Source organism: Hemicordylus capensis, chromosome 2, assembly GCF_027244095.1.
Source record: "Hemicordylus capensis ecotype Gifberg chromosome 2, rHemCap1.1.pri, whole genome shotgun sequence".
NCBI lineage: Eukaryota > Metazoa > Chordata > Lepidosauria > Squamata > Cordylidae > Hemicordylus > Hemicordylus capensis.
The window spans coordinates 411587306-411607557 of NC_069658.1; the positions used below are offsets into that span (position 1 = coordinate 411587306).

Genomic DNA, 20252 nt, shown 5'->3' on the forward strand with positions numbered 1-20252 from the left:
TTGCATTTGCATTTTGAATAAATAGTTTTCAATTATTTTTACGCATACATCTCTACATTTTAAGATAATACAAATATATATTGTTTAGACATATGGGCCTAATATTTAAGAATGCATGAAGAAAGGACAGCCGATTATCATAACTACCAAGGAAAATTTGAACAAGTGTGTTAAGGTGAACAAATGCCTGGAGGACTACCTAATCTGATCCAAGTGCTTCTATTCTCCTCTAAACATAAAGCTCGTTAACTGTTCCTGCTATAAGAAAAAGCTGTCAAGAGAGAGAAAAACAAGCAAGGAATGTGATAAAATTGTTAAACAATATATGGAAACTTTAAAGTCCATTTTCTAGAGCACTTTTGATCTGCAAAATGCTCTACAGTCCATATTTCATTAGTGTTCATAACCACACTTTGAAATAGATAATTAATATTCCCATTATACCAACGGACCTGGCGAAATAACAACATTTTTTAAAAGACAACTCAGTAAAGTCTACAGCTGGGTAGGGCGTTAAAACCAAACTTCTATTCCAGGCCCTTCACTCTGCTTGCTGGATCACATTGACTTTCACAGCCACAAGGGAAAGTGGCAGAGCTAAAACATGACCAGCTGTAAGGATAAATAGCAGTGGAGGCAACATAATTTGGATCAAGACTAATCAATAATACAGGAATTAAAGCAGGTTCAGAGAGCCCAGCTATATCCTAAATTAGACATACAAAAGAATACAGTACCTCCAATCGAGTGATCTCTCATGGGTGTGGGGGCCTTGCTATAAATGTACAACTTCCCCACCTACAAAGGCTGCCCCATTTATTTCAGCTGAGGTCATTTCACACGTGCAAACCTCTCTGTGCACAGAATTTAAATATGCCAAATAATTCTAATCCTTCACTCTTTATTTCTAGCCAGCAGTACTGATACTAATTTAAGACTGTCATTATACACAGCAAAGGAGGGTTTGAAGATTGGCACAATAGAAAATGAGTTCTGAGCAACGCCATGCAACATTAATGCTATGGAGAATGTTATCAAAATTAATGTTAGAGGAACAAATATCTCCTCTAGAAAATCCTGTACTGTTACAAATCAGATGCAGCTAAAGTACAGGAAATTGTTAATGCTCTAGGAAAAGACAGGTCTATCATCACAAAGTTACCGAAGTAAAGGAGACAGTCCATGCTGAAAAGGAACTTCATGAAAACACTTAGGAATGTATTTTAGCCACCAATTCCCCTCTCCCTCAAAAAACGATCTCCAGTATTAAACCCTCAGAATATAAGATATGCCTTGTACAAGTAGCACTTAATCCTTTTCAGTGGCACAGTTGTGCTCAACTCAGCATAGCAAGTATTGACACTTTGGGGTGGGACAGGCAGAAGGTAAGCCACAGTCCATTCACTATGGGACCGCTTAGTACGTATGTCTGTTCATTTTTAGCCAGGATACCATTTAGTCACATTTTAAACTACATACCAAACCATGTTGTATTTGCAAGCTACTTATAGAAACCACACCCAAAAATACACATGTGAGTTATCGACAGACAACAAAAAATAACTTAGGGTGTGGAGAAGACACAAAACCACAACAAATTTAAGAATAATCTTCGATACAGTATATGAACAGGTTCAGGAAAGATTTCTTCTTTTAAATGTACACATGTGGTAGCACTGGGATGTTTATTTCAACAACAATATGTCATCTCAGAAAGTAAAGATTTCATTACATACATGGCAAAAACATCAAAAGACAACAGTCACTTTTAATTATTCTATATAATTTATTCCAAAAGGGAAAAAGGTACTGGAATAGCAGCCACCAGCAAGTATCCAAGAATAACATGGATCCAAGACTAAAAAATGGCACAAGAGCTGCCATTATACTTTTAAAGAAAAAGAATGCATTCCTTGATTTAATCTGTAGATGCAAAACTGTACTGAGTTATACATAATTAAGTCCCATCAATTTCAGTGGAACTTATGAGCATTTAATTGTGTGCAATATTGTAGTCCTCGACAATGTGTGCACAGCCTACTGAAAGCAAATTTTAAGAACACAAAAGTCCATAAGCAGGCTATATTAACTCATTTTATACTAGTTATTTGTCAGCTCTTAAAAAATATATATATTCAAGTGTTGCTTACTATGAAGTACAGATCACCAACAGCACTGTTTCTTTCATGTAGTCAGGTTCTGTTCAACAGCATCCAGCATTCAAAGAGCTATTTACACTGGCCAAAGGCCTTGTATATGTGCAAGAGGATTTTTTTTTAAAGCAGTTCACTATGCCATATCAAACTGCTTTCAACTTTTAAAACTGTTTGCCATTTTTCATTTGGGGCAGAAGGAGAAAACCAGGACAGTGTGGGGCTGGAGGGGCATGATTTTGCTGGAAAAAAGAGAAAAACCTACATACAGTGAACAACTGTTCAACAGACACAAACCAAGTACAGAATCAGTTGTGCCATTCACTGGATCCTGGTCAATGAGAATACATTTCAAACTTCATTCATTAATACACATAATTTTAAAAAGCCACTGACTGTAATGCATTTTTACCAATAAGATGCTTAAGGTTAGTGCCTAAATGTTTCATCTCTATTGTGAATATCTCTAATCCCTCTCTGAAACATTTACAGTTTATACACTCATCACACTGGAACAACAACATGAGAATAGAGAGAGAAGCGTTTTAACAACATAAATGTATATTATATTTGCAAAATACTAAAAGTTCTGAAGTCAAGGGCAGTACTGGCTGCACTCTAGGACAGTTTAACAATCCTGCCTAGAGTGGAACCACAGAAGTAAGCAAAGTCTCTCCAGAACCAAAACCAGACTATGCTCAACATCCAGTGCTGGCTCCATTCCAAGGGACACTGTAGACTAAAACAGCAGGTCTGAATACAGTGTCTCCCCGGATACTGCCATTGTACAACTTCTTTACAATACATACTACTCATAAGTGCAATCTGCACTGTCATGGTATTGTGGTTCAAATATGTTGTCACCGCAAAATATTCAGCCTACCTCTGTTCTAAGAAAATAGCAGCAGCTCCTGGGCAATAGTTTGAAAACACAAAGAAATTCGCATTCTGATTTGACACATAAAGCACTCAAGAAACACTTAAACATGGTGCAGAATTCACAAGCTATACCTTCCATGCTATCCTATCCTGGATTACTTTCCCAAAACTATCAAGCAAACTAATGGGAAAATCTGATGGGCAGTGAGAAGAACCTTCCGTCAATGGCAGGCATAGAATTAGAGAAGATAAAATTTGACAGAGCCCGGGAAGCCCAGTTAGGCTATGCGTGAGAACCAGAGGCGCTCTTACCCCTGCCTGGACTTCTGGGCCAAAGTCCAGGGCCTCCACTCCCCCTGGGGGCTCCCAAATACTTTTTAGTCTGATCCGGGTGGTATGGTCATGTTCAAATGGATAAAAAAATATTGTGCGTGTGGGTGGGGGGGCCCTAGAAAAGCCTTTAGGGTCCAAGCTCTAAAATTACCTAGGTGCACCTCTGGTGAGAACTACCAAGATGGGGCCCAATCCCAGCAGGACAGCACTGCCTAGCCTGGCTTTTTAGCCCAACTGTTACACTGAGTTAACAGTACCAGGCTCCGGGATCGTGTGTGTCCTTGGGCTACGTTTAGCCCGAGGAGACACGGAGACAAGCACCTAGAGCACCTGTCTCCTGGGGGAATCCCCCAATGCACCACGCTTGGTGCCTTGTGGGAGACCCAGAGGCCAGAGCTCCGCACTGCCTGGCACAGTAGCGGATCATCTGGGAGTGTGGTTCTTGCTCCCAGAAACCTTCCATGGCTCGTCTGGGGGGGAAATAAGCTTCATGCAGCCTTCACCCTGCCCACCCAGTCGTGTGAACGGCCCCTATATGTTTTACACATTTTTCTTGATTTAAGACAATATAGATACTCTACAAATGAATAATTACATAGTGAGCCCCTCAAAAGGACTAAATCAAAAGCATTACCTCTTTTTCATGCATGCGGAACAATGACTGCTCATCTCGCAAGCTGCTGTTTTTCCCCACACCAATCTTGGGTGACATCTATTGAAAAAGACCAAGTACATAATATTTGAGGGCAATTTATAAGTAGCAAAGAAATTATTACAATCCAAAATAGAAGTTTGCAACCTACCAGTGACAGGTGTATAGGCTTCTCACGTAAATATCTGGGATTTTCCAACTAGAACACAAATATTAACAGAGGTTTACTACATAGGGCTGATCGTACACTGAATTAGTATCTTCAAAATATTAACAACATCTGAGGGGTAAAAACTTAGAAGAGTGGCCAGTTATGTGCCTATGCTTTAAGGTTTGGCTGTGGGACTTTGAGACTCTGTGTGTTCTTGATGCACATGCTAGGGATGTGCGAACCAGTTCAAATTCGAACTGGTTCGGTTCGATGGTTCAAACTCGGACCAGATCAAGCTCCATTTTTGCCCTTCTGGTCTGAGTTCGAACCGAATCCGAACCGGTTTGATCCAAACCAGTTCAAACAGGTTCAGATGTGGAATTCTGTGCTTAGGGTCTGTAAAAGACATTGTGTGTGTCTGTTGTCCATTTTGTGCTTCGTTCTTCACTTTAGCTCCTGGCCTCCATTTTGTGAGCCTATTTTTCAGACTTTGCATCGGCTGGGCTGTTGATCATTTGATTGGCCAGAATGAGTCTTGCGTTCTGGTAGGCTGTTGACTGTGCCACTGTTTGAGAGCTGGCACCCTGTTGGCCGGGGGGGGGTGTGTGTGTGCAAAGGTGGGGGCTCCCAAAGGAGGGAGTTTCAAACCAATTTAAACCAACCCTCTGGCCTGGAAAATTCTCTTTGGCTGCAGTTTTGGGATCATTCTGGACCTTGCTGTGCTGACTAGCTGGTGTCTGTGTGAGTCCTTGACTGTGTCTGACCTCCTGCTCTTTCTTTTGTCCATTCTCTGCCCTGTGTCTGTGTGTTACTTTACAACTTCTTTTCCCATCTGTTATTGTTGTTCTGCTGTCTTCCTCTCATCCATTCATTCTTTAATTCCTTTATTATTTGGCCCTCACCGCCCCCCATCCATCTGCATTGACTTTACCCTGCCTTTCTCTTTGTTATCTCTTTTCTCTGCTGATTTATTTCTGCTTTGATTTTGTTCTTTGTGTAGTGTGCTTTTTAAAAAATTCTTGTTGTTCCTGCCTCCCTGCCATCCCATCTCCTGCCTGGATCCCATCCCAGGCCAGTCCCCTGGCTGACCCGGGGCCTAGGCCCTGCAGCCCGGCCTGGTCTCCCCTGACCTCCTCCTCTGCCGTCTGGCATCTGCCCCTCTGCAACCCCCTCCCTCTCTGTTTTTCTTCTGCTAGGTTTAGTTTTATTGATTATTGTTGATTCCTGATTATTGCTTGCTGTTATATATTTATTGCTGTGTGGATTTAAATATTGATTTTTGTGTGCCCCTTATGGGCCTGCTCCTGCTGCCCCCTTCCTCCTGCCATCCCCCCTCATCCAGAGTCCCCCCTCCCATCCAGATTCCCCCCACTGCCCCCCTCTCTCCTAGTCTGTGCCTGGTGCCTGCCTGGGCTTGGTATTTTTGAAGAATTTTGGTTGTTTTAAAAATATTAACTTCTGTGTGCTCTGAGTGGTTTGATTGATTCCCCCCCCCATGCCACTCATGCTGCCCCCTTCCTCCTGCCATCCCTTCTCCCTGCTAGATTACCCCCACTCACCCTTCTCCCAGTGCCCTCTTGGGCCTGCTGCCCCCTTCCTCCCAGTTCCCCCCTCCCTGCTACACAACCCCACTCACCTCCCTCTCTCTGTGCCCTCTTGGGCCTGCTGCCTCCTTCCTTCCAGCACCCCCTCCCTGCTAGATTACCCCCACACACCCACTCTCTCTGTGTCCTCTTGGGCCTGCTGCTGCTGCCCCCTTGAATACCCCCCTCCCTGCTACATTACCCCCTCTCACCTCCGTTTGTGCTGCATGCGCTCGCTCTCTCTCTCTCTCTCTCTCTCTCTCTCTCTCTCTCTCTGTCTTACTCCTGCTCTCTCCTCCTTCACACTCTCTGACTCTGTCTGCTCTAGTCTCTCTCTTCCTGTTTCCTTTCCTTTCCTTCTTTCATTCGCTCCCTTCCCACAGCTGCAGCCACAGCACCTTACCTGCGATCGTTTTTTTTTAAAGAGTATTTCATTTTATTTGTCACTGCTTGGGGGTGGGTGAGTCACAAATAGTGGCTCCTCATTCTGCCCCTCTCAACCATCCTTGACCACCCCGGCTGCCTGTGCCTCCCTGTCTGTGTACCAGCCCAGGGGGGGCTGGTTTGCATGTCTGACCAGCAGCAGTGTGTGGCAGGAGAAGGACCGTAAGAAGAGGGGTGAGTGTATGCATGCGCATGTGTGCACCTTTTGTTGTCCCCTTCCCTAGTTAGTGGTTTAAAATAGGAACACCTGTATTTTGCAATGCATTGGGTGTGGGGAGGGATATCTGGAGATGTACTGTTGTATTGTTGAAGAAATTGTTGCTTCTTTTGCAGGTTATTTCTTGTTTTCGCAGGTCCCGACCAGGCTATTGTTATTATATGATTGCTATTGTATGTATTGCTTGCTTGCTTGCTTGCTTGCTTGCTTGGGGTGAAGTGGGTGGGTTTTGTTAAAGGGTTCTTTTATAATAGGCTAGGCACCTTAGTTATTAAATTGTACCCCCCCACACACACAAAAATCTTAATCCACACTTTCCACTAAAGAAGGGTTTCATTTGATTTTCAGGTTCCCCAAGCTTTGACTCCGTCCCTCCCCGGTAGGTGCTGTGTCCTAATCCCCCCCATTCTATTTCCCCCATAATAAAAAAACTTGCCCCCCCCAGGAACTACTCCACCTAACTGCCTGTGCCACCCACCCAGGGTTCCCTCTCTTTACTTAAATTTTAACAACCCCTCCCCCCAATTGGCTTTTCCCAACTCAACCAAAAGTTTCCCTCCCTCACCTCAATTGGCCTCCCACCCCCCGCTGAAAGTCTTCCCTTCCCCCCAATTGGCTTTTTTCAAAAAAATTCCCTCCCACCTCCCAATTAATTGGCCTTTTTTGCCCCTCTCCCCTTCCAAATTATTTTTTTGCCCCTTTCTCATACAGTCGCCTACCTTTACTATGTCTGTGCAACGTGAGCACCGTGTTCAGGCCAGGCCTCGCCTAAGGTTGCCAGGCAGAGGTGGGAGAGGCCGGGGGCGGCTGTGCCTGCGGATGTGGGGTAGAGAAGGAGAGGACGCGGCGAGGAGCCTGAGGATACCCCAGGCCTCCACAATGCAGAATTCTTTGCCCCAGCTGAGGGGTTTGTCCACAGGCTAGATTTCCCCCAGCCTGCTGCTGGCTGAGGCCAAGCCAGAGACACTAGGGCTGTGGAGGGTCCCTCGGCGCCAGGTGCTTCTGGGGCACCGTCAGTGGTGGTGGAGGAGACTGCCGGTGTGGGGGAGCAGGCAGAGGGCAGGGAGGATGTTACGGCTGGCAGCGATGCAGCCAGGTTCTCCTTCCCTCTTGGGGCCCTTCCCCCTATCATTTTTCCGCTCAGAGGGCCCCCTCCTCATCAAGCCCGGGCAGTCGTGGCAGCGTCCAGTGGTGGTGGGTCCCACCACTCTGGCTCTGATGACAAGGAAGGGTCTGCTGAGGTAGTGGAGAGGCCTGCCTCCTCTGCCAGTGGAGCCGGGCCCTTCCTCTTCCACGCAGGGCAGAAGGGAGTTGGGTGGCAGCAGTGGGCAGGCAGCGGCCACCCTCCCCCCAAGACTGCAGCCACCCAGAAGCAAGAGGCCTGAGACAGCACCCAGGGCGTGGGAGGCCAAGGGCAGGGGTGTCTGGCAGCATTTTGATATCCCTGAAAATGCCCCAAACCATGCCTGCTGTGTCCACTGCAGGGAGCAGGTCAGTTGGGGCAAGGATCCCAAGCACCTGGGTACGACGCCCATGTGGAAACACATGAACCGTCACCACCCAGCTCTCCTTGACCCCGCTGGCAGCGCTAGTGCGCCTGGTGCTCCTGCCACAAGGGCGGACAAGGGCAGTGTGCCAGCGCCAGCCAAAAATCAGGCTACACTGCCAGTCCAGCGGTGGACACAGGTGTTGGGCAGCAAAAGGACTGTTCGTCTGGATCATCATCACCTCACCCGCCTCATAGGGGAGATGATGATGACCAACCGTTTCAGGTGGTCGAGAACTCCGGCTTCTGCCGGATACTCCAGTACCTTGCGTCCGACTACATCATACCCTCAAGGACCACGTTCAGCCGGAATGTGGTCCTCTACCTGTACCGCTGGTGCAGGGAGCTTGTGTCAGCTGGGCTGCATGCGGCTCCAGTTGGCACCAGTGTGCATTTCACGACGGATCTCTGGACCAGTGTCAGTGGGATGCACGCTGCTTTCCTGGCCCTCACTGCCCACTGGTGGGGCCCGGAGAGTGAGGGAACCTCCATGGGCGCTGCTTCTGGGTCCAGCGCGTCTACCGCTGCACTATGGCACAGGTGAACCATTCTACATGTGGAGACGATGGACATGAGGCACACCATGGAGGAGGTGGTGGCCGTACTCAACCGCCAGATAGAGGAGTGGATTGGCGGGTGTCCACACCTCTCCAGGGGATTCATTGTCACTGACAATGGATCCAACGTTACCATCGCTGTCGAGGCAGTCATGGGCTGTGTAAATATACAGTGTATGACACACACTCCATCTGGCTGTCAGGGATGCCCTTGGCCTTAAGGAGCTGAAGGCGTCCTAGGCCCAAGCCCACCCCCTTGCTGTTGGTGCTGCTGCTGTCACGGCCACGCTTGTCAAGAAGGCTCGCAAGCTGGCCAGCCACTTCCACTGCAGCGAGAAGTCCAGGCGCCTGCTTCACAAGAAGCAGGATGACCTTGGGCTTCCTTGCCATCTCTTCCCTACAGATGTAGAGACACGGTGGAACTCCACCTTCCTCCTGTTCCAGCGCCTACTGGAGCAGGAGAGAGCCCTTGGGGCCCTGGCGAGGGACGAGTCCTTGGCTAACTGCAACCTCTCAAATGCAGAGTGGAAGCAAATGTCCGAGGCGGTGTCGGCACCCGAGCCCTTCCAGCTGATGGGCGAGCTCCAGACTTCTCTGACCACACCAGAGGGTCCTGCTCTGGCTGGAAGGCTGAAGTCTGGGGTGGCCAAGTGGCTAGTTGGTGAGTTGGGAAGCAGGGAGGAGTATGTCCTCACTAATCTCTGCTGCCCGGCCATCAAGGACAATGTCGTGAGTGCCAGCGACTTGCCTGGGTGGAGGGACCTCCTGGTCCAGAAAGTTAGGGAGGAGGAGGTTGCTAGGACCAGGAGAGACCAGAAGGGTGGCAGTGGTGTGGGTGAACACACCCCCGACCGACCCGCATCCACCATCAGCAGTGTAGTGGGCAGCCAGGCAGCGTCAGCTTCTCCTTCCCCTTCCTCTTCCCAGTCCAGCAGCATGGCATCCCAGGCAGTGGCGCCAATGCAGCAGCCACTTGCTCCCACCGCGAAATCTGCCCAGTGGTTTCAGCGGGTGTGCCTTGGCGCCTTGCCTGGTGTGTAGGAGGCTCGACCTGCCAGGCCCTCCAGTGCTGAGCAATGCATTGCCCAGTTCTTGGAGGAAGATAGCTCGATGGACTGCACACAGTTCTGGTTGACCCACCGCCAAGTCTGGCCAGACCTGGCGGTGGTTGCTGTGCACCTCCTCTCTTGCCCCCAACCAGTGTCCAGAGTGAGCAGGTGTTCTCACGTGCTGGGGACGTGGTGACACCCTCTCGCTCCCGGTTGGACGCTGGTCTGGTGTAGCAGTTGGTCTTCCTTAAGGTCAACCTCCCCCTTCTGGGCTACCCCGGGCTTGAGCTTGAGCTGGGTGAGTGATTACTGTGGTTGCCCCATGGTTGGTCACCTGCCTGGCTCATCCTCTGCGCTCATCCCTCCCCTCACCCCTTCCACTTCTAGATGAGCTGAAGTGACAGATGATGAGTCATGCCAGCCAAGTGGCAGTGTGCAGTGCCCACACTAGTACTAGTGCTGCGACTGGCCAAACATTTATACAATGCACACACCCACATAAAAAGAAACCCGATGCTGACTACCCTTATCTCCACCTGTCAGTATTTGGGGACCTGGCGTGGGCACGGCGCGCACACCGAAAAGTAGCACAGCCCCAGAATAATACTAGACTATCAGCCGCAGCGACGGGTACACGTTCTGTAAATATGTAAATAATTTTTTTAATGTTATGTTAATCAACCCTTCAAAAATACTGAAAATCGTACTTGTAAACAAATGAATTAACTGATGACACAAGAAAGGATTGATTTTCAGAAATAAGTTATCAAAGAAATCATGTGTGGAGTTGGTTTTTATCAAAAAAGTGTTTAATATCTTTTTAATGCTTGCTGGATGAATTCTCATGTTGTTGATTATGGTTACTCTTGATGTTGACTGATGGGGGAAAAACAAATCATAATAATAGAGCTTTACTTGTCAACACACCATATTGATTGATTTGATTGTCTGGGTTCTTTGGGGGGAGGGGAGGGAATTGGGTCTGTGTGTCTGTGCTTGTGCTTGTCTGGAAAGAAAGGGGTGTGTGTGTGTGTGTGTGTGTGTGTGTGTGTGTGTGTAGGCTGTTTCTGTTGTGTCTGTGTGGATGGATGTTAGTACTCTCTCTGTGTGTGGATGCTTGCTGTAGTATGCTGTCTATCTGTGTCTGCATGTTTTCCCCTCCCCCCTCCAACCCTCTTCATCAGCCTCCCATCCTCCCTTCCACACTCACCTGCCCCTGGTCTAGCAAGCTGATGAGAACTGGTCTCCCACCAAAGCACACACACATCACGTGTGTGCATATATGTGGCATACGAACTGCTCTGAGCCGGACCTACTCCCCCTTCAATCCCCTCTGGAACATCCCCCTCACCTCACCTCACCTCACCTCCCCCTCCCTTCCCCTCTCCTAGCTAGCAGCACACACACGCACACACAACACCTGGCCAAAAAAACACAAACACACATGCACTCACACTGGTGCCACCACCTGCCTTGGGCCTCTGTGTCCTAGAGCAAAGATGTGGTGGACCAGAGCCATTTCTTTCCCCAAGCAAGGCAAAAGGCATTAGGGGTGTGCAATTCGGATTTTCTGTGTTTCGATTCGGATCTGAACCAAAACACCCCTGTTCTGTTTTGTATCCGAATATTGCCCAACCAAATCACCCCTGATTCGATTCGGATCCGAATTAATCTGAATCCGAATCGATTCGGATTTAAAAATGGGTCCTGGGGCCAAAAGAGTGGGGTGGGGTGGTAGTGCCCAATGGGTGGAGGCTACCACCCAAATTTCAGGGGGATTGGGCAGAGGGCTGATTTTTGGTGAATTTTTGAAGTTTTAGTGTCTTTGGGGCAGATTGGGGGCAGAAAGTGGGATCTGGGGCAGAAGAGTGGGGTGGGGTGGGGTGGGGTGGTAGTGTCCAATGGGTGGAGGCTACCACCCCAATTGCAGAGTGATTGGGCAAAAGGCTGGTTTTTGGTGAATTTCTGAAGTTTACACATTTTTAAGGTTTTCCCCCATTAGGTATAAGGGAGGGTGTATTGCTTCACGTCGGGGGGAAAGGGGTGGCCTAGAGAGGTGTGGGGTTGGTGGTAGTGCCCGGTAGGGGCAAGGAAGCGACCTGAATTTTTTCAAAGGATTTGGGCAGAGGGCTGATTTCTGGTGAATTGTTGAAGTTTACGCGTCTTTAAGGTTTTTCCTCATAAGGTATACTGGAGATTTCAGCAGCCCCATAAGTGCACTTGGGGGGTGCTGGGGTGGCCCAGAGCGAGTGGTGGTGTAGTGCACATAGGGTGCCAACCACCCCCATGGGTTTCTAACCCATGGGGTACAGTGTTCTGTTGTTTCTGAGGTATTCTGAGTGTAGATTGTATGATAGCAAATGAGATTTTCAATGAGACACCATGAATCCACTCTAATTTGCTATCATAGAATCCACACTCAGAACACCTCAGAAACAACAGAACCCTGTACCCCATGGGTTAGCAATCCATGGGGATGGTTGGCACCCTATGTGCACTACACCACCACTCACTCTGGGCCACCCCAAAAACCCCCAAGTGCACTTATGGGGCTGCTGAAAGCTCCATTATAACTTATTATGAGGAAAAACCTTAAAGACGCATAAACTCCAACAATTCACCAAAAATCAGCTCTCTGCCCAAATCCTTTGAAAAAATTCAGGTAGCTTGCTTGCCCCTACCTGGCACTACCACCAACCCCACACCACTCTAGGCCACCCCTTTCCCCCTGACGTGAATAATAATAATTATTAGTAGTAGTAGTAGTGAAGTGATACACCCTCCATTATACCTAATGGGGGAAAACCTTAAAGATGCATAAACTTCAACAATTCACCAAAAATCAGCCCTCTGCCCAATCACTCTGCAATTGGGGTGGTAGCCTCCACCCATTAGGCACTACCACTCCACCCCACTATTTTGCCCCTGGGACCCAAAATTCGAGCAGACGTCACATCAGACCTTTTTGCATCGAAGTCAATGGGAGGCAAAAAGGTGGGAAATTCAAATAGACATCATTGTTCAAAATGGGGGGGGGGGAAGAAGGCCACAAAATGGAGATCCAAAACATCCAAATATTTCGGATGTGAAACAGGGGTGATTTGTTTCGGATCCGAAATTTTTGGGGTTCTTCGGGGGTGATTCGGTTTGGATCCGAATCACCCAAAATTGGCTGTTTCGGGTACAGATCGTTCTGTACCCAAAACATTTCGCACATCCCTAAAAGGCATGCACTGGCAGAGATGAAGACACTGGACAAGAGAACTAGTAGTAGTAGTAGTAGTAGAGAACTACTGAACCAGCAGGTGAGTGCTGCCAATGTTCATTGCTCTGCTCTATCATCACACTCAGCTCTCAGCTCAGCTGCACTATGTAGACACACTGGTAGTTCTTAATTTTAACTTTCTATCTGTGTTAGAATTGCCTCCTGCCTGTAAGTAATTATGTGCCCTTCCCTTGCAGTTGCGTCGTCACATGGATGGGTTGGCTACTACTGCCGTGCGCCATCTAGTTAGGTCTTGTTGGCTTGTGTGGGCAGCAGCTGCTGGCTGTGTGCTATACTCATGCTGTGGTGTGTGATGTTGGTGTAGCACTAGTAGTAGTAGTACTTGCTAGTAGTCTGCGCTTGGTTTGGTTTGGATTGGTCCCCTCGCCTGCCTGGACCCCTTCTTGGCCTTTTCAGATGTAGCGTGTGCAACTGGGCATCCATGATGAAGGAGGGGAGCACTGCAGCAGAGCAGAGCAGGTCAGCTTCTGTCTGTGGTGGCCTCAGTGGGCAGGCACTGGGGAGGTGGTTTTTTTGGACATCATCCATCCTGCAGCAGGAGCAGCATAGCATAGCAGGTCTGCTGCTTCTTCTCTCTGTGTGCTGTGCTGCTGGCAGGCAGCAGTGGCCTTTTTTAGATCATTGTCATTGTCAACAATAGTTGGTGGTCTGTGTAATCTTAGTTGCTTGAGTAGGTAAGGTGGACTGACCTGGGTGGTGTTACGTGTTAGGGCGCCCGGATAGGGGCAGAAAAGCTGGGGGTGGCAATTGATGGGTGCCCCTAGTATTTTTGGTGAATTTTTTGGGAGGAGGATTTCCAATTGGATATAATGAGGATTTGGGGCAGCCCCGAACCCCGCCTCTGTGGGGTGGCAGCACCCCCAAAGTGGGTCTGAGGCCATGACAAAAATAGCCTCAGTCCCTCCCAGGCATCCCTGGACTGATAGGAGTGATGGGTTTTTTTTAGGATTTTCTAAGGCATTAAATAAATCTCTCTCATAGGGATTGCTGGCTTAACCAAACCCAGTGACACACAAGGTTTCAGCAGCCCCATAATTGCATTTGGGGGGTGCTGGGGTGGCCCAGAGCAAGGGTGCTAACCCCCCCCCCCACCGGTTGCTAACCCATGGGGACAGGGTTTTGTTGTTTCTGAAGCGTTCTGAGTGTAGATTCTTTGGTAGCATATAAGATTTTCAATGACAAACCATGAATGCACTCTCATTGCTAACCTTAAAGACACATCAACTTCAAAAATCACTTAAAAATCAGCCTTCTGCCCAATTCCTTTCAAATAATTCTGATAGCTTCCTTGCCCACCTTGGGAACTACCACCCACCACACTCTGCTCTAGGACACCCCTTTTCCCCTGACGTGAAGCTTTACATTTGCTGCAACCCTCATTATTCGCTATGAGGAATTCAAAAATAATTTTAAAATTCAACAATAATCAGAGGAGTGTCCAACTGCCTTGAGGTTTTGTGGCTGGTAGGCACCTCTGGGTGCCTACCACCAACCCCACCTTTGTGCCCCTAGGTGCTGCATAATAGGGGATATGGGCTGGTTCGGGTCCCATTATACCCTATGAGGAAAATAATTAAAAATATTTCAAATATTCATTAAAAATCATAGGGGTGTCCTAATGCTTCGGAGTTTGGGTGGTTGTTGGCACCCATGGGTGCTCCACAATAGGGAATAATGGGCTGGTTCGAGTCCCATTATACCCTATGAGAAAAAAATAAAAGTACATTTTAAAAATTCATAACAAATTGTATGAGTGTCTGATTGCTTTGGGATTTTGGTGGTAGGTACCCATGGGTGCCAGCCACCACCCCACCCACTTTTTGAGGTTCGAACCAGTTAGAAACCAGTTCGAATTCAAAGCAAACCAGGGAGTGGTTCAAGCAAAACCAAAACCAAACCACACCCCCTCCTGGTTTGAACCCAGTTCGAATTCGAACCGAACCAGGCAAAGCGGTTGTATGCACATCCCTAGCACATGTGCATGTAAGTACACATACTATACATTCATATGGCTCTATATAGATAATATGGCTCTATACTGATAAGTTCCCACCACTGCTTAATTCTGCTGTCCAAGGACCACATCGCTCCCTTTACCTAACAAAGACCGATAGAATCATATTTTGTTCCATAACACCAGAGTAATCTGAAGGTCATTTGTACAGCCTAAAGAGACTGGCATGAAATTGAGTCTTCCTCTTATTAGATTTTAAGTTTGTAGGCAGAACCAGTATTCAGTTTTATTTTACTGTATTATTATTATTATTATTATTATTATTATTATTATTTTACACAGTCAGACAGGTGTTATTGACTGGTTTGTTTCATCCAGACATCGAGTCCTTCCCTATTATTATTATTATTATTATTATTATTATTATTATTACTACATTTATATCCCGCTCTTCCTCCAAGGAGCCCAGAGCGGTGGACTACATACTTGAGTTTCTCTTTCACAATAACCCTGTGAAATAGGTTAGGCTGAGAGAGAAGTGACTGGCCCAGAGTCACCCAGCTACTTTCATGGCTGAATGGGGATTTGAACTCGGGTCTCCCCGGTCCTAGTCCAGCACTCTAACCACTACACTATGCTGGCTCATGTATAGCACTTTGACTTGAAGATAGTTTATAAAAATATGGGAAGTCAACTATACTTTTAAAATATAGTCTCATTCCTTTCCCCTCATGAAGAACCAATCAACTTTAGAGTGAGTTTGTGAAACTACTAATGCAGAACCAAGCTTTCAAGATTTAATTGTTTGTCTCATATCCCCATCCTGCATATAAAAAGGCACTTAATTTCTAAAAGTTGTCATTTTTAAAATGAAGTATGCAAATAAAATATAGCTATTAATGGAAATGGATGGCTATTTTGCATATTTTATTTGGCATGAAATACAATAAATGGGTTCTAAAATAAAATAAGGCTATAAGTGGAAAAAGGTAAATATCACTTGTTTACAAATGGACATAATGTGGCTAAGTGGTTTCCCTACACAAAGTCTTGCATTTTCCAATTTAGAGAGAACACTGCTTTGAAATTAAATGCTCCCACTCTTCTTGTGGATTACATTCACTTAAACTGAACTGTAAACATTCAGTGTCTGAACATTCATTCCTTTCTCGTTACTCATCTGCACAATTTCTCATTTCCCAAGTAATACGAAAGTAAAGACTTCACAACAAATTCCACTCAATTAAAAAAAAAAAATCCTAAGCAAACAGAATATGCAACATCCCAATATATCTTTGCAAGAAACAAATTTGGCGAGTTTAGCAAGTGCCCAGTCTAATACAAAAAACATTTAAAATATTCTGAGCACAAAGAGTTTTGTTTAGAAAAAACTTTGGTTTAAGAGTTCTCAAGTTTCCCATTAGTTCTTCAGGGAACACATACAATTTCATTATACTATGGTTGGAAAAGCAGCCTGATATAAGTAATTAGAAATAATACGGAGGAATATATATACGAGGAAGGGAAGGAAGAACAAAAAAAGTGTTGTTAACAACAAAAAACAACGGCGGCCTACATCTAGACTTATGTTTTATCACAAGAATGTTGCGCTAGTACAGGGTTGCACAACTTTGGCCTTCTAGCTGTTGTTGGATTACCACTGCCATAATTCCCAGCCACAAAGGCCAACAGTCAAGAATAATGGGAACTGTAGTCCAACAACAGCTGGATGGCCCACGTTCTGCAGCCCTGTGCCAGCACAACTATGTAATACAACGATTGCACCAAAAAAGGAATGCCTGCTCCAGACTAGTCCTTGTCCAAGTAGAAGATGTTGATACATTACACAATATTTTGCAGAATGCTTTGCACAACCTTGCATGTGTCCCAGAGCTCTTCCAATAGCATTTGTGAAGCATCACGGAAGACCACAACTTCACACAGCTTAACAAACTTCTTATGTGAGCACAATTTCTTTTGCTGTACTAGCACGACACTAGTGTGGATGCCAGCCACTAATATTAATAATACTAACTAGCTGACCGGGCACAGAGCATCTGCACCCCTGGTTCTCCCTGACTCTCCCGCACCCCTGCCGCCTCCGGCCAGCCTGTCACCACCTCCTCCCGCCAGCTGCCTCCCCAGGCCGGCACAGCTTCACCCGCCCGCCAGCCAGCCGCCTCCTCACGCCTCCTCTGCGCCCAAAGTCAGGAACTCTTGCAAGTGCCACCACTCTCGCAAGAGTTCCACCACGCATCCTCACACATCCAAGACTGGCACATCTTGGGAGAATTAATTCTATAGATAGATGCTAACAATATTATCATCAATATTACTACTAATGTGCTTTGAGAGGAACAGGGAGCAACATAGCCATATTACAATGACTTCAGGTTAGTGCTGGACAAGCAACTCAGGAAAAGCAAGCAAGACAATATTCAGTAGTTGTCAGCTGAATCATACTTCTTCTGGCAGTAAGGAAAGCAATTCAATATACATAGCTCAATGGCCAGGATACAAAGAACTACACAACTCCAGACAGCTGAGTTTGACCTGGGGTTTTTTTAATTGCTGTGTTCCCCCTGTCTACACTGCATAGTCAACCGCTTTTGAAGCAGAGGGCTTTTTAATAATATAGCATGCGGGTCTACTATTCAAAGAGAGAGAAAAGAAATCAGAACTACACAACCATCCCCAAGTGTCTGGAACTGCCTGGGCTGGAGTCGAGAACCTTAGGTACTTGTGAATGTCTGCCCCCTGCAGCAAGCTTCCAGAACTGCAAGCTGGAACTATCACAGGAGTAAAAGGCACTTAGGCTCTGGACTGCAACTGGATCCCTCTGAATAGGAAGGGATATAAATAATATACTGGCTGGGATCCAAAGATACACCCAATGGGGTTTATTTATTCATCCTCTAAATAGCAGGTATCTCAAAGCCACAATAAAAATTGCTTTTGAAACTGCCTAAGTACCAAGGGTTGTTTCTGTGGGTCAGGGGAATCTGGTTCAGGACATACAAGCTCAATGCCCCTTTAGGCACACTAAACTAACAATGTGGTTATTTGGATCTTGGCCATAAGCATTTTCTGATTAATAACTGCATATTAGAAGCCTTTTGTCACTAAAACTCCTCTTTTATATTTTGTTGTGGGTGGAATGTTTCATCTGTTTTTGTTTTGGGGATAGAACCAGCTCCCAGTTGTGTGTTTAAGGAGACTGAAAGAAGTTTCACTTATTCTCATCTCAAGTTTCATCCTTCTGACAGAATCTGAACAAGCTGGGCCCTCTGTTCCTGTTGTAGAAAGGAAACAGAAGCTGCAGTTTTAAAAGACATGGCCTGCTACTCCTCCACCAGTTCATTCTTTGAAGTACAAGTAGAGGAGGAGATTCCAGCAAGTGACTGTGTTCGCCTTTTTAAACTTGCAGACTGGCCTTAATTTAGCCTTTGAATATCTTATTCTCTTCACTGCAGCAAATGTTGCTGTGTTATCCAAAATAAATACTACACAATAGAAATATCCTTTTGCCTCTCACAACACAAAAGAGAAGCAAACAGATACTCTGCTTCTCTTTGTTACTGGGATATATGGACAAGAAAACTAGATTGCACAGCAGTAACTGGTGTTCTTCAAGTGGCTCAAGCACTTTCTGTCCTCAACAAACAGGCACACTGTTCATTTCAATATCAATATTATCCAAAAGGAATACATTATGTATCTGTAGTGGCTCCGCTAAAAAAATCATGTCTGTGCATGTGTGTACATGTATTCAAAACACATATAATAATCCACATATTCAAGTGGATTATTTCAAGATGAAATGTCTTCTTGAGAATCCAAGTTTACGTTAGCAGTCACATTGTAACATATTGTATTTTGTTTAAAAAAAAAGAAGTCCCAATTGCCCCAAACTAATACTATACATGACAACTGTAGGATTGTATAGGGAGGTCTTGGAATACTTATTCTACTAGCTCTTCCTTAACTTCTTCTGCAACACATAACATAGGCCCACATAGCACAAAAATGTCAATAATGTATCTGCTTCTGGTGTTAGGTTTTCAAACCAAACCAAGGATGTGTTGTTTTTCTAACCCTTGGCAATTCTGTACATAATATTTTGTGTGATGGATGAGCTTAAGCCCTTTGTTCTCAGTGCCAATTTAGAGTTCTATCCGGAATGCATATTAAAAATGAGTACATATGGTATCCCTTGCCTTTTTGAAAGTATCGAAGCACAGGGGTGAAAATTGTAGGGAGGAAATGGCAGTTCAGTCCTCAAGTAACAAAGCAAAACCCATTTGGTGAGAAAGCAGAAAAGCAAGAGGTCTTGAGACAGTTCTTTAGTATTGAAGAACTACAAGGATTTATTTAATGAAAAGGTTACAAACGAATGTGAACAAGCATGTAACTTAATTTCAGCTGTAGCTCACAGCTGAGAAGGGACACCAAAACAAATAGCCATCTCTGGAGACATAAAATGGAGACTACCATTGGAAGAACAAAGAGGGGAGGAGTCCAGCACTTTTATCCATGGCCCTAACCCCCACTTCCACCCAAGTAGTCACTATGAGACATTGCTGCTGAGAGCTGATGCTGTCAGGGTCCTAGCTCCAACACTCGTTCTCATTGGCTCGTGCTGCTATCTAGAAGTCCCAACTTCTCTCTCAAGGTTTTGAAACGATCCCTGTGCAACAGCTTAGTTAGCACATCTACTGCCATTTGTTCACTTAAAACAATACATCAATTTTACAAGAACATTTTCTTGTGTATCCCGTACATAATGATATTTTGTTTCAATGTGTGTTGCTCTAAATTTAATTTTCTCCATTTGTGCATTCTGGATTCAGTTTTGATTATCCTCGAACATCTCATTGGGTTTTGGTTCATCTATGGTGAAATCCAATGTTAGCTTATGCAGCCATGCCACCTCTTGACATGCTTGAGTGGCAGATACATTTTCTGCCTCAGTAAATGAGAGAGCAACTATTGATTGCTTGCAGCTATGCCAACTGACTGCTCCACTACCATAAAAGAATGCATAACCACTGGTTAACTTCTGGTCTGTTTGATCCTCCACCGTCTGCATCCATATAGCCTACTAATTTGGGTCCACCACTAGCAGGCAACTTTTAATTTTTGATGGATTGTCACAAACTCTCCCACAAAAGCTCAGAGCCGATTAGACGTGTTGTTTCCAGCAGTTTGTTCAAGGCACAGGCTGTCAAATTTATAGTCCGCAGCCACATGCACTTAATCAACACTCCACCCCCGCCAGCTGCCATAGATTCAATCCAGCTCTTGTTGCCTTCTTGTCAGTCAACTACTTTTCCGCAAGTACCTCACCTGCTGTTGACGTTTTTCCCGCCTGCATCCTCAATGAGATAGTGGCTGTTTCATGGCTCAGATCCTGATCCTTCTCTCCCAAGATCCCCTGGCCCTGCTGGC

General features: G+C 46.0%; 1 protein-coding gene across 9 annotated transcripts in view; it reads right to left on the bottom strand.

Annotated features, from left to right (window-relative positions):
- CEP112 (centrosomal protein 112) overlaps positions 1–20252 on the bottom strand; it is a 462785-nt gene that overhangs the window by 391324 nt on the left and 51209 nt on the right. For 8 of the 9 annotated variants that reach the window (XR_008315603.1, XR_008315601.1, XR_008315600.1 and 5 more), the window contains 2 exons: positions 4169–4216; positions 4000–4077 (listed from right to left, as the gene is read on the bottom strand). The exons of the other annotated variant lie outside the window; for it this stretch is intronic. Coding sequence is in view for 2 of the 8 variants with exons in the window: in XM_053292958.1 (XP_053148933.1) it covers positions 4000–4077; positions 4169–4216 (126 nt within the window). In the remaining 6 variants the exon portion in view is untranslated. The remainder of the gene's footprint in view (positions 1–3999; positions 4078–4168; positions 4217–20252) is intronic. 9 annotated transcript variants of the gene reach the window in all.